Raw genomic sequence first — 20,008 nt, forward strand, 5'->3', positions numbered from 1 at the left:
TACAGCTCTGAAATTCTGAAATGATGTTACAGCTGCTTGTGACATGGGGTTTTCCAGATAAGAGATATTTCCGTAATGTAAAGCCTCACATTTTGTAGCTTCTGAATATTAAAAATCAGATTGTTGTGCAATCAACCTAGACGTATGCTGCCCTTGTTAACATCAAGTACAGGTATGGGATCCCTTATCCGGAAACCCGTTATCCAGAAAGCTCTGAATTACGGAAAGCTTGTCTCCCATAGACTCCATTTTAATCAAATAATTCAGAATTTTAAAACTAATTTCCCTTTTCTCTGTAGTAATAAAACAGTACCTTGTAGTTGATCCCAAATTAGATATAAATAATCCGTATTGGCTGTAAAACAATCCTATTGGGTTTAATTAATATTTTATTGATTTTTTAGTGGACTTAAGGTATTGAGATCCAAATTACGGAAAGATCCCTTATCCGGAATACCCTTGGTCCCGAGCATTCTGGATAACAGGTCCCATACCTGTACAAGGTACTGCCTCAATATTACAAAAAAATAGGTGAAAAACAAAGAATTGTTTGTTTATTTAGGATGCTATGGGAAAAGGTAATTAAGTATTTAGGAAATATCTGGATAACTAGATTCTGAACTCTTATGGGCTTATTTATCAATGTTCTCATTTGCGAATTCGAGTTTGTTTTTCTAAATCAAATAAACTTGCACATTGAATGCTTGCTTATTTATAATGAAGGAAAACTAATTCCAATAATAAACTTTAAAAACTTGAATTTACAAACTCCAAAAACTTGAGTGTGAAAATAGGGCTTGACTTTGCCTAGGACAACTGCCATTGACTTCTATAGAAACAAGCTTTTAGATGGTGAATTTTTATATTTGAGTTTTCATGTTTTTTAAAAATTTTAGTGCAACAAAAACTTGAAAAAATTGAACTCAAACTATGATACATCTCCCCCTTAGTAAAACTGTGTAAACAGTGCAGACAAATAAGCAAATACTGAATAATATGGACGTTTTATGTATGAATGCAGAATATGTGTAGTGAACAATCATGTGACAAGTTTTTTGGGTTGAAAAAAGGCAAAAGTCTATTGGGTTTAATCCCTCCAACTAAACCCCAGTGCACATACAAATATATATACTGTATATAGCCTTGGATACTATGCTTGTTCAAGAAATCATCCAAGCCCCTTTTAAAGGCATTAAGAGAATCTGCCATTACCACATCACTAGGAAGGGCATTTTCCAATCTCACTGCCATCACTGTGGTGAACCCCTATACTGCTTCAGTGTGACCTATGTTACTTTTTTGGGAAGGAAGGCTTTATTTAATGTGAAACGAGTGGATCTCTAATGTAAAGCAATTGTTCCTGAAAAAGCTAGATATTCACAGATAATAGCTTCACTCATTTTAATCAATCCACACATATGTACAATGAACCCCTGTGAAGATTGCATTATTAAACATTTGCCATGTGAGGTCTATACATTTGATGACATGTACGTTGGTTACAGATAAATGCAGACAAGTGTCCAAAGGGAATTCTATGCTAATATTATGCAAGGAAGTAAAATATGCAAAGAGGAATATTTGCTGCGATGGGCATAAATTAAACTAATATGACGAAGGGAAGGGAAGCACCAAGCATTCCCATGAGTGCTTATACTGTTGCTAAGGAACATGCATTGTATTGAAAATCTGCAGTTACAGCATTTAGGAGATTACTTTTTCACACAGTGTTTTCAGAGCTATTCTATTTCAGTGTATGCCATTAGCAGCATTTGGCTTTAGCAATTCATTTTTCTAGCACTCTAAATTGCTTTATCCAGTAGTAAATATTACAATTTTATAGGATGACTGGACATCTCCAAAAATTAAAAACAAGGAACAGCTTTACTGAAGTGCGAGCTTTACTGACATGCCACAAATGAATCCAGGGCAGAGTCTTACCATTTATATAGCCGCAGAACAGACAATAGTAATCTCCGACCATGGATTTACCGTTCTCGCACCGGCTGTCAATGTCATTCATTTGTACAGGTATGGGATCCCTTATCCGGAAACCCATTATCCAGAAAGCTCTGAATTACGGAAAGCCCATCTCCCATAGACTCCATTTTAATAAAATAATATAGAATTTTAAAACTGATTTCCTTTTTCTCTGTAATAATAAAACAGTACCTTGTAACTGATCCCAACTAAGATATAATTAATCCTTTTTGGATGCAAAACAATCCTATGGGGTTTAATTAATGTTTTATTGATTGTTTAGTAGACTTAAGGTATGGAGATCCAAATTACGGAAAGATCCCTTATCCGGAATACCCTTGGTCCCGAGCATTCTGGATAATGGGTCCTATACCTGTACTACAAATAAGTTACAAGATCATTTCAAAAATTGCAGACTTGTCTAATAAATGCACTTAGCTGGGCAACACTAATTGCAAAGCTATTGCATTGAAACCAATATAGAATCAGCACAGCCCTGCTATATGCATTTATTTTGTAGAAGTGTCCCTGATTTTTCTTAACCTTGATATAACTTTAAATTGTTAAAAAAAAGCACAGCTATAAAGTGTAAAATGTCCGCAGAATCTATGAGTTAGAAGCCCACACACATTCCGGCACAGCTGTTCTTAGTACAGGGAGATGCCTATGCTGGGGTAGTTAGATTGTTTCTCTCTGTACAGGCTATGAGCAAATCTAGGTTGATGGTTCTGCTATAGAAAATTTCAGCAAAGACACACTTTGCTAGCCTTATCCCTATTATTAGAAATGAGCAGATTTCTTTTGACTAATACGGATTTTCGGCAAAATTCATGTGTTATGATATTTGTAGCAAAAATGTTCACAAATATGTGCTAGAATGTTGCCATGAATTTGGTTTCTCTGGGGAAAAAAATCATGTTTTGCCAAATGTTTTCTACAAAATGTAGTATAAGGTTAGAAGAAGAATGCATAATTTAAATAAAGGATAAATATTCCTCACATATGCCCTGGGCTGTATGTGTACACTAAACTGTGCTGGGGGGGGGGGGGGGGGCGCTAGGCACATATCTTTGCCTACCCTCAGTTGTGGCCCTTCTATAGCACCTTCCCTAACCCGCTCATCACTACTCTCACCCACTCCTTCTCCCATGCGCCCATGCATTAAAAAGTACATTGTCCTTGATCCCAATTATGATATAATTAATTCTTATTGGATGCAAAACTATTGGGTCTATTTAATGTCTAAATTATTTTTTTAGTATGGCAATCTAAATTACAGAACGACCCCTTACCTGAAAAACCCCAGGTCCTGAGCATTCTGGATAACAGGTCATATACCTGTATAACACAAAAATGAAATATTCTCAGTTTAAAAGATTTTATGATGAACAAATTGTTAGACTACCGTAGTTTTGTATTGGTCTTATCAGCAGTTTTTTATCTTCTTGGTCTGGATTCAGTGTAGTTGCTTGGCAACATTTAACTCACTGTGCGTGTGGATGTAGCAGTTAGGGATTGACAACAAGCAGCCGTGCCAGTAATCATTTCATTATTATCAAGCCACAATGAGCTGAGGAAGGAATCACACTAACATTAATGAAAGGTGTGTAAACATTCACCTCATGCAGTTAGAAACCCTTAAAATATATTTAAGTAAGAGCAGCCTATACTTTTCTTTAAAACATTCACAGCTGTGAGAGTATTAACTTTAAAGGACACCAATCTAGAATACCTTGAATATATCGTTTTGATTTGAGTATAGCGCTTTTAGCCTTATTCTGGTATTGATATTTACCACTAACAACTGACTTCACTGACAGTGTCATTGTTGCAAAGTACATGTTCCGTTTCTTCCATTCCACGTGCCAGAAACCAAGTAGTTAAATCACTGTTTTAAAGATATTAGAGGCTTCAAAGCACCCAATTCCCTCAAGGATCTATATCTCTGGTAGAACACTGCACTGTGTCCTTTGAATAAGTGACACACTGAAACCAAGATAAATGAAGAGTAACAATTCCACGGAGACTATCAGATATTTCAGGCAATCATAACTAATTACTTCTCAAAATGAGATGAGCAGGAAGAAAAATGTCACATATTTCCCAAAGCTTTACCCGTAAGGATGTGCATAGGAATGTGCACAGAACATAAACTAAGCTGCTATCATTGACATTGCATAAAGTGTTCAAGAACAAGAGCCAAGCGCTTAGTCAATGGCACAATATATAGCATTCCAAGCTTATACCGTTCCTTTATGCACCAGAATTTCACCAGTTCAATACATGTCCTGCATAACACAAAGTTCTATTTACAAGCTGTGTATGGCTGGAAGTACTTTATGATAGCAGAGGTCGAATTTGAAGGCCTCATAAACGCAAAAAATTTAGATCTCAAAATGTTTATTTAATCAATAAATTTCACCCCACACCATCACCTTGTATTTCCTGTATTTTTCCTGCGCAGGTCAAGATTTTAAACCCCAGATGTGACCTGGACCAGCAACCCACACCCAGATCCACATCCTTCATTTTTACTCGCTTGGACCTACTACCCAATCCACAACTGCCTTATGCACAACCCAATCTGTGTAAAGGACCCGCCAACCTGCATCTATACCCATATCTGAAAGTCCTACCTGTTACCTACAGGTTACCTGCTTTTTGGCAGGTACCCAACCCCCAACCTTCTGCAGTATTTTACCCTGTGATGTTTTTGTAAGTAAATCATTTAACAATATCAGTAATAAAGTCCAAATCAATCAGACAATTTAACATCTATTCCAGTCACATTCAGTTACCTGACACTGCTTATCACACAACCCTTTAAAGGGTTTTTCTTTCAGAAAACACAGCTGTCACTCGTTATTGTATGTCTTTTGTACTTCAGTTTTTCATTAAAGTTCACTAATTACACAGCACAAACCTATGTAGAAGTTTGTTAATCTCTTCGACCGAACTGAGGGCATATAAGGAGACAACATTTGCTTGTTGGAATGGTGACTGGTGAGAAAAGAGATCTGTCAGCATGGGTGGTCCTTAACAAGAAGATTAATTGAGTACTAGCAGCAGGATTGCCTAAGCCCCCACGAGATTCACTGTCAAGGACAACCTGTCAAGTTAATAAAAATACTTTGATGTTGTATATAAATTGTCTCTTGCGTTGCTCGTAACATTATTAATTTGTAAAATCCGCCTGCAAGATGATAACTTTGAGATTACTTTTTCATTTCTATGCATGTATGAGATTATTTTTATGGCAGCACATAATGTCTACAGCACTTTAATATAATAACACTCTAAGAAACAACAATTTGAAAAGTGCCAGTAACTAAAGGAAACAAAGTTGTTGCCAAAAGGGCTTGCAATCTAGTTTCATGAAGATAAACATGAAATATAACAAGACAGGGAAAAAGTTGTAATGTCACGAGAATCGCACATAGTGCAAGAGACTGAAGAACTTCTAATGATGCATTTGAAATAAGACCATTGAGTCTTTTGGTGTATATAAACCAGGGGAATTCTAATATAAGAATAGAAGAAATAACAACAAAAGCCACCTTAATGCTTTTAGGGGTGTGTATTGGGGGCTCTGTTTATATTTAGCAGGGGAAAAGGTTTTCGCTATGATAACAGCACAGAGAATAATTATTGTTGGGTACCAAAGCACTAGGGGATTATGTGTATGTACCGTCAGGAGTCTCTTATTTATATTTATAATGATATTCAAGCACTAAGTTAAATAAAACTTGTAACAGTACCAAGATCTAACACCCCGACAAATTGTTAAGCCCTAGGAAGTGAATGAGAATTCTGTCAAAATAAACACAATACAAGTAAATGGGGACTAATTGATTCATTATGAATATTTTGCACTATAATATGAATCAGTAGCAATATAAAAATCATTAGTAAATGACAGCCACAAGTTATTTATTTTCGTTCTTCAGGTTAAAGGGCACCCTATCACCCAAAAATTGTTTCCCCCTCAGAGGCACTCTGGTTGGGGAAACTCCAAAAGATGCTACCCCCCAAGCACTAGGCCACCCACACAGGGAGAGAGCTCCTGGTGTGGGCAGCCATATTGTGCCTGCCAACACCAGTTGTGCCACATCTTTTGCTAGTTATGCACCTAACATACATGTGCATAATGAGCGTACCAAGAGAAGCTCTCATTATGGGCATGTGTGCACAGAACACAGACATGTTTAGCAGTGTAGCGTGCAAAGGGGCATTTTTTTAGCATATTAAGGCATTTTTTCTAAGTAAAAAGATGTAAAAAAGAGTTAACTGAGTTGCAAATACATCTCAAAAAATGTTACTTTTAAAACTACTTCCACTGGCCAATTTGTTAGGCGTCCCCCAGTGATTATAATTGTTAACCTCTTCTCTTTCCTGTAAAATCTGCTGGCTGGGGCAGCCACAAGGAATTCCTGGGACAGGAGACAATTGGGCAGTGCAACATTAAAGATAAACTATACCCCCAGAATGAATACTTAGCCCACAGTTAGTTTATATTATGTTTAGTGACCTACTAAAGAATCTTGCCAAACTGGAATATATATATATATAGTAAATATTGCCCTTTTATAACAGTAGCAGGAAAAAGTGTGGAAGCAAAAGACAGAACTCTGTCCATTAATTGGCTGATGTGGCCTAGCATGTATGTGTGCCTTTGTTTGTTTGTGTGTCAGGATCGGACTGGACTCGATCCCTGCCGACACTCCACCTGGCCGCCGGTCTCCCTCCCCTGATGCACCAAAAGTAAGTTTAACTTGCGTGCTCCAGGGAGGGTGTTGATGAGGGCCCCTGCGAGAGGGTTAGGGAGTGCGGCGGGGGCCCCTGTGGGGGGTGCGGGGGATGTGGCGGGGGCACCTTGGTTCGTCCCTGCACACTGTGGGCGGCCCTTAATTCTTAAAAAGGCAATTTTCTATTTAGGATTACCCAATAGCACGTACTACTAAAAAGTATACATTTATGAAAATGGTTTATTTAGATGAAGCAGGGTTTTACATATGAGCTTGTTTAAACAATATATTTTTATAGAGACCTACATTGTATAGTTTCCCTTAAAGAATTATACCCTAGGGAACTGCATTTTGACTGAAGAGAAGAGCATTGGCCCAGGATCTAAGGTTAGCAATTACAAGGGTGGGGGCATCCCCCTAGTACTTTGCATTCCTTGTCCTTTAAAGTAGCCTTGATGCATTGATATTCACATATTATGATTGTTATAATGGTCAATTCAGTTATGACTGAACTAGACTAGCTAGTTAAGAGAAGCAGAATACAAGGCTAGCAAATTATTTTACCCCTTGATACTTTGTGGCTTCATCCAACTGTTCAAGGGTAACTATAATTGCAGCCTAAATGCACAGGTTGAAATTATATGGTTCCATCTGCTGTTTTTGTCTGATACACACCAACCTTGCATATATATATAACTGTGATTATATGCTTTGCATTCAATCCATACACCTAGCAGAGTATTTCCCAGATCTTGAAAAAAATACTGGGTCTCTGAGGACATTTGATCATTTTCTGTGTTTCACACGATAAAATTCGACATGCCCTGTGCTAAACCATGACTGCTCATACATTTCTTTTGATGCTCAGTTTACAGTCTCACTAGCATATAAAGTTTAACCCTTTCATAAAGGTACTATACAGATTCAGCACCCGAGAAACTTCATAGCATCTACAAAAAACCATATAAGGGCTCATTTACAATGACCAAAGGAAGAAGTGCTAGAGCACCAAGGAGCTCAGAGACCTGCAGCTATTCTGCAACAGAAAAAGGCATTTTGACTGTATTTTGCACTTTGCACACTGCCATGGAGCAAATAAATGAACCTATAATCTCTATCTTCCATACGATCATTGCCCGTATTCGAGTACACCATGTACAAATATGCAGGATTATATACCACCTCCTTTAACTGACAAGGCTATTGGAGGTCAGAGAGGAATTCCATGATCATATATGTCAAGGAACTCCAAGGCGACTTCTAATAGACAAACTTATGTTAATAGGGGTATATTATCTTTTATAATATACAGTAAAGGGATCTCAAGTTACTGTCTTTTTTATGAATTGTAGCTTAGAAGGCTAGTGTAGGCTAATAGTTGTAGTTCATACCTACTCCAGTAGAGGGGGTACAGGAGCATAGCAGCCTATGGCACATTATGGTGTACAGTATATGGGCTCCACAATATAACTAGTTCATTTGGGGGAACAGGGTTGGGGCTGGCTTCAGTTAAGTGACATGGTCTGATGTCAGAATGTGCCATTTATAAGGATATAATTTACAGTTTACAAATAAGCCAGCAGTAAGCCGCCATGTTTAACAAAGGGTTGAATGAAATGTACAGTACTAACTTGTAAACAGTAACAAATGGGAATGATATAATTCAATGTCAATGCTTTAAATAACACAAAGTATAAAAGGTAAGCAGTTACTGAATTGCAGGTGCTCGTACAGATTTTCATTGCTAAATGTCCTTGACATACTTGCACCCATTTAACTTAGCTGTAGCCAGTATGCAAATTGGTTAAAGCTCCATTAGGTTGTTTGAGGCTAAAGAAACTCATCTGTCAGTGTCGGTGAGACATTGTAGCTTAGCTGAAAGTGAGCCGCTGTCCTTGAGGCACTTGCTTCAGACACATATCATTCTTCATGAAGTAGTAACCAGTCAGCTCTTTATACTTACTTCTTTCTGGGACTAAAGCACACTTCAAAATACTCATTGTTTTTTAATGAATGAGATTATGTACGTACTTGATCCTAACTAAAATATAGTTAATCCTTATTGGAGGCAAAACAACCCTATTGGGCTTATTTAATGTATAAATGAATTTTAGCAGACATAAAGAAGAGTGATCCAAATTATGGAAAGACCCCTTATCTGGAAACTCCAAGTCCTGAGCATTCTGGATAATAGGCCCCATACCTGTATAATTACAGCTGTAACTTTAGTAATTTCCCTGTACCTCTTAGGGCTCTGGCACACGGGGAGATTAGTCGCCCGCGACAAATCTTCCTGTTCGCGGGCGACTAATCTCCCCGAGTTGCCATCAGTTGCCATCCCACCGGCGACAATCGCAACTTCGGCGATTTGCCGAAATCGCCTGCACAGCGTGTGCCATCCCACCGGAGGTGGGATGGCAATTTTTGTTGAGATTAGTCGCCCGCGAACAGGGAGATTTGTCGCGGGCGACTAATCTCCCTGTGTGCCAGAGCCCTTATACATCTGCTGTGGAAGTGCAGGGGTGTGATTGGACAGAGTTACCTTAATGAATTGCATCAATATGTGCTCTCTGTTGTTTCTATTTTAGAGGTAATGCAAAGTTTCCCCTGAGAAAAATACAAAAACAAATAATTGACTCCTAATCAGATTGACCATTAATGTGTGACTGTTAAGAGGACTTTATATTTTAAGCTCCACTGGGGCAGAGGGCGATTCACTATGAAATTACGCATTTTACCATTGCCAGTTTTTTTTTTAAATTTGCCAAGTCAGGAAAAAAAACATGTTCGTGTTAAAAAGTCAGGGGCACATCAAATAAGTGGTCACATCAAAAAAAGTAATGCAGGGAAAAAAAATTTGGTAGCCACATTTCACAAATTTCTGTCCAGTTTATAACTACTCATGATCATTGCCCTCCCCCTACTCCTTATAATATCCAATTGTAACTGTGAATCTTTTTTGGAGAACTATTTGTCTGTATATGTCAACCGTTTTGACTTGGATTTCTATTCTTTTACTCTGTAAAGCGCTGTGTGAAATGATGGCACTATATGAATAATAATAATAACATGAATTGTAAATCTCAGCAACTATTTTCATAAAGGAAGAAACAATGGGAAATGGCACTGATGTTGCTTCTAAGAGTAAATAATGGGTTTCCGGATAATAGATACTATACCTGTACATATAAACCTTGAATAAATCTGGACTTTTGCTTATTTTCTCATCATCATGACAGAGCAGACTTGCTCCCATTGCAGTGAAAAGGAACATTTGCACCTGATAGAAAAAAAAATAAATTAACTGTCATGATATCAACAAAATTACAAGCAAATGGAACTTCTAATTTAAAAAAAACAAAACAAAACAAAAAAAACATGATATCTTAATTTGCATTATCAGACATACGCTCACCATCCTCTGTCTGCTCAGGCCACAACATCCTGATTGAAAACATAATGTAATATAACATTGGCAAATGAAATATGTTCCCTTGTAATGAGGTAAATTCTGACTCACTGTACAGATGGCCAGCTTTTTGAGCCGCCAAGAAATGAAAGAAAACATTATTTATTGTTTGGAAACATCTTCCCTGGAATTGTCCAGGCTCCGCTATGACATCTGCTACAGACATATAGTGAACTGTCACATGACCAATGTTACTGCTTTTCCTCTTCCTGCCAGAATAATTATAACATGAAATATACAGGAGATAACATTCAGCCTCTGTTAAACCCCACAATTTCTTGACAATCTTACAAGGTTGTAAACTACAACCTGAGAGGCTCATTTATCAACACTGGGTAAATTTGCACCTGGGTAGTAACCCATAGCAACCCACCAGCTGCAGGTAGAACAATGAAAGACAACATTTGACTGGTTGCCCTGGGTTACTGCCCAGGTGCAGATATGCAGTGTTGATAAATGAGCCACTATTGTTGAACATAAACCATTTTTATTTTCCCCCATAAAAGATGCTGCTGTGTTATTTAGCAAAAAAAGTGCTAGTTTTCTAATTATGAGATAGCAACATGCCAACAAAATGCCTTCAAATATTTCTATGTATTTGTCAATTTCAACCACATTTCTAAGTGGCATAAAGGGTTATTTACTCATGCATGTACAGTGTTTAAAATACAATTTTCAATGCAAAGTGGCATGTTTTATTACCCACAATGCAGCATGTTTCCCCCCTATTCCATTATTATCATGACTGAAATTGTGGGAAATTGTGGGAACCCTGGAATTACCACCACATTCATGGCGGATACGCTTTAGGGTTGCCTTGTGGCTATGGGCGCACTTGCACACAATTTTTACAGGAACAGGAACTCAGAACAAGAATGCAGAAGTGTAAGAAGGACCTTTAATAAATAGCATCAATACGCTTACAGCATTGGTAAACGAGCTCTATAATTTTCTATGTTTGATGTTTTTTTTAAAACAAATAAAATACAGGTTGTAAAGATTATTCTGCCCCAAAAGCCCTAATTTGCTGTTGATATAAACCTTTCCTTTCATTTAGTTGCTCAAATTTCTCCAGACTGAATTCACAATTCCAACCATTCTGCAACATGTAATAAAGTTAAAAAATCCCAAAAACTGTATGTCGGCCATGTTGTGACTGAAGCTTGTAGTCCTGTTAAATTAAAATCGTTGGCCCCAAGAAAATCTTTCAATGACAATCTTGCCTTTTATTCTAGAGGAATAAAGCATCTTCAAGCTCCACCCTTCTGATGTTGTGAGATAACAGTGAAATGACTGTTGCACTTGTAGGGATGTTTCTAACTAAAGAATCTTCTTGGCTTTGTAATTAGGCTGTGTATTTAGAAAGCTTGGGGGTAAAAAGAACATTATGGAGATATGTAAAAAACTGAAATGTAGCAAACTTGAACATCAAGTTGGCTGTACATGAATACACTTACATCACAAATTCTCTGTGTTGCTCGTCTTCTTGTGAAGTGTATATTGTTTAATCATGCACCTGTTTAAAGTATTGTGTGCCATCCTACCTGGGATCTGGATAAGGGATCTTTCTATGATTTGGATCACCAAAATCAGTCTTAAAATAACTTAAACATTAATTAATTAATTAAGTTTGCCTCAAATAAGGATTAATTATATTTTAGTTGGGATCAAGTACAAGGTACTGTGATATTATTACAGGTATGGGACCAGAATGCTCGGGACCTGGGGTTTTCCGGATAGGGGGTCTTTCTGTAATTTGGATCTCCATAACTTAAGCCTGCTAAAAATCATTTAAACATTAAATAAAACCAATAGGATTGTTTTGCCTCCAGTAAGGAGCAGGCCCGGATTTGTGGGCGGCACAAACATAGGGACAACATGCCACCCCGCCGCAGGCAAATTTTCACATTTTGCTCCCTTATGGAGCAATGGGGACCTCTCCCCACTGCTCCGATGGGAGTTTTAACTTGGGAGCATGCGGGGGGGGGGCGCCGAATGGGGGTGGCCTCGGGGCACCCCCAGAAGAAATCCGGCTCTGGTGAGGAGTTATCACAGAGAAAAAATAAATAATTTTTAAAAATTAGAATAATTTGCTTGTAATAGAGTCTATGGTAGATGACCTTTCCGTAACTTGGAACTTTCTGGATAATGGGTTTCCGCACAAGGGATCCCCTACCTGTACAGAGAAAAAGGAAATCATTTTTTAAAAATTTCAAGTATTATATATAAACTTATATACAGGTATATAGTAGCTTATAATGGAGTCTATGGGAGATGGCCTTCCCCTTATTCAGAACCTTCTGTATAACAGATCCATTCCTGTATTTATATTTAAGAGGATTATTTATATAAGTGGGTGCCTAATTAGTGATGAGTGAATCTGTTCCGTTTCGCCTCACTGAAAAATATATGAAACTTTGCAAAACATCGAACAATTCACCAATGCGGCTACTGCACAACTTTTTTGACACACTGATTTTTTTTGATGGACAGTGATTTTTTTTGATGCAACTGCAATCTGTTTGATGTAACTGGGCCTTTTTTATGTGGCAGTGCCTTTTTCTTAATAGACATTTTTTCTGTAGCTTGCACAAATACACAATAGCCCAAGATGTGATATTTAAAAGAAATGCACCACAGGTATAGCAAGTAATGTCAGGTCAGTGCATGACTTCAAAAAAAAATGTTTGAATCCTTTGAGCACGAATGGAGAAAAACTAGAAGGGCCAGCAATTGTATCTGCTTTTCAAAGTGTGTTTGAGTGTGTGTGTTTCTGTGTGAATGGCGCTGCCACAAAAATGAAGGCTTGTTAGAGAGATTCATCGATTCTCATGCCCCTAAGCACAATTTTGATGTAATACTTGTTGTTTGAACATCTTTGAAAGATTTTATAGAAAGGATAAAATATCTATGCATGGTGCAGATACAGACACAATCCTGCTCCCCTGAGTACTCTTGCACTTGGATCCGGGGCAATAGTAATGAGCCCTTATGACTTCATGACACGTCTAACTATACGGATATTAGAAACCTGTTGTTTAATAAATAAATATTTTGTTTTAATACTATTTACATTTCATTTAGTTACTATTAAATAAGGTATAGTGTGTTTTAGACCTTTGAAATTATATTAAATCTATTGGAACTAGTATTCCCCACACCCCACTCTACCCCAATATTTTAGTATTATTTTCTTATTCCATACTATTAAAAGGTCACAGTAGGTTTAGACCTGTGAAAATGATAATAAGAGGAGTAATTCCAAAATCTGCTGGTCTTCCCCCTAATGCACAAAGTATGCATTTTAAGCATATTCATATTAGATATTTCATATTAGAAATGGCCTTGGTTCAATGTATGCACAAAGTAAACCATACAGAATCTATCTACTGTATCTATCTATCTATCTATCTATCTATCTATCTATCTATCTATCTATATATCTAGTCCTATTTTAAGACACAGATTTGGAAGCAGTATTCATTCAGTATTTTTTTTAATTATTGTACATTTGTGTATGTGAATGAATTAATGTACAGATTATTTATTCCATCTCCTATCACTGTATTTAATTCACTGTATATTGTAGTAATTTGGTAAATACAAATAAACTGTTTTTTTTTTTACTTGTGGGTGTTTTGTGAGCGCCAACTCAGAGGTATTCACTGTTTATTGTTTAGAAACACTAGGGGATTAGTTTGAGGATGGCTGCTCTTAGATATATTGTATAATTAATACTTGATTGCACTGGTGGGTGTGTTTTTTTTTTCTTTCTTGTTTGGTTCTTCACGAATTAGGTGATTGGTCTATTAGTTTTCTCCACTGTAGAACAAATTCATTGTAGCGCAGATACGTTTTTTACTATAATGCATCACAGACACATTCATCTGCTTGTAATTTTATTCTGTATCATCTGCAAGGAATGCTAAGCGGCTGTGTTTTCTTCTACAGGCACTACCTTTTTTTTAAAAAATATGCCTGTTTAATTATGGTTCTGTTCTGTAATAATAAAGAACAATTATATGCTATAGTAATAAATGAGACTGGTTACTTCACAGGAAGAGATAACCTAGGAATAGCATATTAGGAAAACTTGATTTCTATCAGAGATTATTTGGTGGTTTCTCTACTACTTAAGTAGATACTTAAAACATTTTTTTCTATAAGTGATTGACCTTGACACTTATATGTACATTTAAAAGATTTTTTAATATAGAAAACCTTTTTTTAGCCTTGTGGCAAAATCCATGTTTTAAAAAAGACACTTGGGATGAACCAAGGCAATTCAAATACCCTTGCTTGGTGGCGGTCAATAATCGCTTCTTTTGAATGGGAAATGCAATATGTATGACAGACACTAGCAATGGAGAATGCGGAAGTGACAGTTCCCAAACAATCCTTGCATGATCATTTTAGCATCTGTCATATTTACCATTCAAATGAATCGCGCTGCCCATGTCAAGGGCATTGTGCTATGTGTTAAGGTTCGATAAAAATACTAAATATATTGATAGCTGGAATATTAATTTATGCAGCATGATTTTTCCTTCTGCAGAGTAGAGATTTAAAAGTAAAAATAGGTAACAAGGTAAAAATCATTTTCTGTGTTCCTTATTTAGTAGTGAAAAGACTAACAATAATACCCCAACTTAGTAAAACCTGTACTGTAAGTACAGTAAATATTTTCCATAAAACTTCTCATTTGCATACCATACGATAGGCTCCTGTAATGGCAGACAATATGAGACATATGAAAATGTGAAAATAGAGCTTGCCATAGTTCACCAGTAAGTACGTAACCAGTAACATTTTCATACAGACACATTTCTGCTGCAGTTCAGAACTATTCCTCTCTCATAATACAGACAGAGGTTTCACCAGGCACTATATGGGGAGGGCCATTTATCAACATTCTTACTTCAGTGGTTTTAGAAAACCGTTTTGAAACTAAGACAAAAATAATTTCCGCTAAAACCATGAAAGTCTTGTCAATCAAAAGATCCAAATATAAGAAGCACAAACAAATTAAAATGAATAATTTTTTCACACTTACAAAACCACTAAAACTACAAATTAAATAAAACTTGTTACAATTTACCTAGGACAATTACCATTGACTTCTACATGACCTCAACAGCTTTTAGATGGCTTTATTTGTCTTTTTTTTGTGTTTATGTGTAATTAGTAAAATCCATGATTTTTAGTGTTAAAACCATGATTCACAGACATTAATAAATAGGCCCACTATGTTATTTGGTCTTTGTAGCCTGCTGAGCCCTGTTTTGTGTGTTAGGGCTGTGACACACGGGGAGATTAGGCACCGCGTGACAAATCTTCGTTGTCGCGGGCGACTAATCTCCTGGAAATGCCATCCCACCGGCTAGAATGTAAATCGCAGCTGGGATAGCATACGCGGCGCTGCGATTTGCCTGGAGAGGAAACTTCCGTGACTTCGGCAAATTGCTGCGCCGCGTATGCCATCCCACCGGCGATTGGAATGTTCAGTTTTCTAGAAGTTAATGGTTAAAGCTATATAAAGCAAAGAATGAAACTGATTGCTGGGCTCATGTTATACTGTGCCAGTCCCACTGTTCAAGAAATCCTGTGTATAGACTTGGGACCAAGTAAACTTTGTTTGTCATAACAACTTCACAACGTGATATTTATATTTAATACATTTTATAATAAAATGCAGGCTATTCACAGAACACCCATTATAGCAATAACATATCTTGTCCCTTTTTCCAGCAGTCCTATGCGCCAGCTCCCCACCCCATGGCTCCGCCCAGCCCCAGCACAAACAGCAGTAACAACAGCAGCAACAGCATTGGGGAGCAGCTGAGCAAAACAAACCTGTACATTCGAGGACTTCCGCCATGCACCACGGATCAGGACCTCATTAAGCTGTGCCAACCGTAAGTTAATGTTATACTCTTGTTTGTCATGGAACAGAGTTTTGTGAAAGGTCAGCTTAAGGAATGGTTTTATGTTGGGCAAGACAGTTTGATTTGGTCCTTCCGCTGTTCTTCAACTACAATTCCCAGCTCCCTTTGACAGTCAGGGTGTGTGCCAGGATCTATAGGTAAATGAAGAGAGAGAAATGACATCCCTTACTTACTCTAAAAGCATTAAATGCTGCACCCTAAACCATTTATAGTATGCAGTTCCCTTGGCCATATGTAGCATATGTGTTGCCTATAGCCATGATGTTATTCTCTTTTCTTTTCTGGAAAAACTGGTCCACATTTAGTCTGCAAAGAATTCTTATGACAACTCATTTCTGGTCTATGGTGATACTTTTGTATATTGAATAAAATGCATAATAACCTCGAGTTGTTTGCTACACATTTCTAGTGCCTAATATAGCACAGATAAAGTTTTACGCTTTTCTATCTGCTGAGAATAAGAGCAATTATAGTATGTTTGTCTTGTTCTGTGTGCTGTTTTGCATGTGTTCTCTGTATAGAGCTGTTTCTAATTATGTCAGTCTATGGGCTATATTTATCAAAGAGTAAAACCAGAGCTCACCACAGTTCAACTGAGGGAATTTCATAGCTCTGTGTTTACTTGTATAGGATTTTAGGGCCATTTTGGAAAGGTGGAAATATGCCTATAAATCCCTTACAACTGAGTAAAGTGGTGAAATTTTGGTGAACTGCTGAGAGCTCTGTTTTCATACTTTCATAAATATGCCCCCGTAGTTCCTCCTTGTTGCAACCATTAGCTGTTTTATTGTTCATTTATATACACAATATATTCTAGCATAAATGTGGTAATTATCTGAGTTTTTTAACACTTGAGATTTGGTGCACAAGTGGGAACAAGGTACAAAGTGCAAAAAATATGTGTTTTTAGCCCACAATGCACCTGCTTTTGCATGAGTTGTATAATCTGCACAGTATGCAACACTTTTTTACCTGCTAGAGGTGGATAAAAGAATTAGGAAACACAGATAGGATGTGGGCAGTGTCAAACTGGCCTGCTGGGGACTTTTCCCAGTTGGGCCCTGGCCTGAATGGGCTCTTTACCCTTTCTGGAGGACAGATCATTCACACTTTTTACCTTTTCCAGGATTTGCTTTATTTTATTTGTTCCTGGCAGTGAGGAACATAGTAATTTCTCTAACCATATCAAAGACTCCCAAACTAGGTTAAACACAGTGATTCTAGCATTTTTAGGGCTCTGGCTGGAGGTCCCTTGATCATGTTCTCTGGTGAATCCTTGGTGCTCCAGTCCAACACTGGATGTGCCATCAAAAGCCCCTTCTTTGTGCATCATTCTGGATGAGTAAGGGAAGGAGCACCAGGGGGCAATGAATTTCCTTTGTGCCATTATATTCAGCCAATGTTCATGAGTCAGTTCTCATAGGACCATATAGCACAGCTATATCGAATTGCAAGAATTGCATTTTGAGTACCTTTAACGAAGGGCTTTTATGCACAACTAAATGTGGGGAAATGTGCGGGCCTGCAAAAGCACTCCTGATGGTAAATGAAGGACTCATCACCTCTACACTAAAAGTTTTTTTGACTGCACCATGCAAACAAATCTACGTAAAGCAGTGAGTTATACAAGGCAATATCAGAACTCCACAAAGAACTCAGAGGCACTGGCAACAGAACTTCCCTTCTACAAGCAAAAAAGTCAGACATTGAAAAATGGTCTCACTGTAACATCAGGCTGAGTGACATTTTAGAGTCTATCCTGCCCAAAGACTTAATGTTGTTATCCAAGCACATGTCAGTGACCCAATGTCTCATGGCAATATATAGTTGCGGGTTCCAGGGGGTCAAGTCTGGCAAGTCCACCTGATCAGTCTCTTGACTTCCATTTTGGGAGTTCCTTCCTGCTGCTGTTTCTAATAACCATAGAAGACTGTTCACTTCTTTGGGAACCTTTTATTCTTTTGGTTTCTTCCTATGTTGGTTCCTATGCTCTTTTACTTTGCAGCACTTTGCATGAGTTATAGCACTTGTGCAGCTATAAATCATCTATTAACCCCGGAGCCTAGAGACACGTGTCCCACTCCATTAACAGCTTTGACACATTATAAACATAAAAATACTGTGCATGGCATTGTGGAAAATTGAGTCTTGAAAGGAGAAGAGCTGACTACTACAACCATATTTCAAAAGTACTTGTAGTCAGAACCAGCAGTCCAGAGAGTAGAAAAGGGCAGACAGATAAGGCTTCTAACAGCAATTACATTTACAAATAACTTTGGTTTAAATAATTGAACATTTGTAATTAATGTACATTGGAAAGTTGACTAGAATTAAATTATAGTCAATTAAAATTGCCTACAATACAAAGATCAGACACCATCTAATCATGCTAGAAAAATATACATGCAACACATTTTTATTGGAGCACAGCTCACATTGATTGACGTGTTTTGGGGTTGACTCTGCATTGCATTGTACACAAAGCACCACAATGGAGCAAATCTTTGCAAATTAGTTTGTCTTCATTTTCTTCCTGTTTGCATGAACTGCTCTAACAAACTATATTATATTAATTCACCTATGCAGCAGTCAGTGGTTTCTAGAGTTTGCTAGAGAGTGAGAGATATCTTTGGATACTCATTTGTACAGTGCTCCTTTTTTCTGTAAGTTCTACTGTTACAATACCTAAGCCCTCATGTCTGTTATTGCTCATTTACTCATAACTTGTGTCTGGGGCATAGCTGCTCTTTACACCTTGTGCTCTTCCAGCTTGAAGGTGCAGAGCATGTCACTGTAGGGTGCAAGGGATAGACAGACAGTAGGTACAGGGGTCTGCTATATTTTGTGCCTGCCAAGCAGTCCAAGGATAGTCAAGCAGACAGAAAGATTCAGAAAATCCTGCATCGATACAAGCATAAGCTTTATAAAGAACTGTAAGGAAGAAAAAAGAAAACTCTTTGAGGCAAATACAGTTTACGGTAAATATATCTTTAATAAAGTATTCATTTCTAGTATAGTTCCTTGTGCCAAAAATGCAACCATGCTTGGAAGTATTAGATAGGAAATGATGCACTTCAGGTCCCATTAAGTGCTTTGCGGAACACTACAGGGTACCTCCACCAGCTGAGTGAATTTCAGGAGCCTGTATTAAATTATGTATACACTTCACTTCTCACACACAAAATTTAACAAAAGCATATCTGCTTACCACTCACCATGCAGACATCTGTTTTATATGGGAAACTGAGAGGCCATGGTAGCATTTGTGTGCAAGTTAAGAAAACATGATTGACAGAAATACTCTTGATAAATGACCCACTAAAGCAGCAACGCTAAATAAATACCATGGTGAAAATTCTACCTCCCTTATATAAAAGCAGTTCAATGTTTTCACAGTTAAAATATAATAAACCATTTTGAAAAGCAGAATTTTACAATTGATATGTACAATGGGATTTGTTATGCGGAAACCTGTTATCCAGAAAGCTCAGAATCACAGGAAGGCTATCTTCCATAGACTCTATTTTATTCAAATGTAATTTAAAATATATATTTTTTTTCTTAATAATAATAATAAAACAGCACATTGGACTTCAGCACAACAATGCTATAATTAATCCTTAATGGAGGAAAATCACTCCTATTGGGTTTATTGATTTTTTAGTATAAAGATTCAAATTATAGATAAAGATGTAAATTATCCAACCCCCCAGGTCCTTCTGGATAACAGGTCCCATGCCTGTATACAGTGTTGGGCCAGATGCCCTAGGCGACCTGGTCGGCTTGGCCCACCCACCGCCAACTCCCTCCCCCGTGCATGCATGTGCTAATGCGCACACAGGGCACAGGTCTACAGAAAATGGTTATGG

At 37.5% G+C, this 20,008-nt stretch overlaps 1 protein-coding gene across 5 annotated transcripts in view; it reads left to right on the forward strand.

Annotated features, from left to right (window-relative positions):
- rbms3 (RNA binding motif single stranded interacting protein 3) overlaps positions 1–20,008 on the forward strand; it is a 298,301-nt gene that overhangs the window by 68,993 nt on the left and 209,300 nt on the right. For 3 of the 5 annotated variants that reach the window (XM_004915378.4, XM_002941573.5, XM_004915376.4), the window contains exon 2: positions 15,943–16,109. In XM_004915378.4, the coding sequence (XP_004915435.2) occupies positions 15,943–16,109 (167 nt within the window). The remainder of the gene's footprint in view (positions 1–15,942; positions 16,110–20,008) is intronic. The other 2 variants (XM_004915381.4, XM_004915377.4) reach the window with 1 other exon arrangement.

Source organism: Xenopus tropicalis, chromosome 6 (genome assembly GCF_000004195.4).
Source record: "Xenopus tropicalis strain Nigerian chromosome 6, UCB_Xtro_10.0, whole genome shotgun sequence".
In the NCBI taxonomy this organism is placed as follows: Eukaryota; Metazoa; Chordata; class Amphibia; order Anura; family Pipidae; genus Xenopus; species Xenopus tropicalis.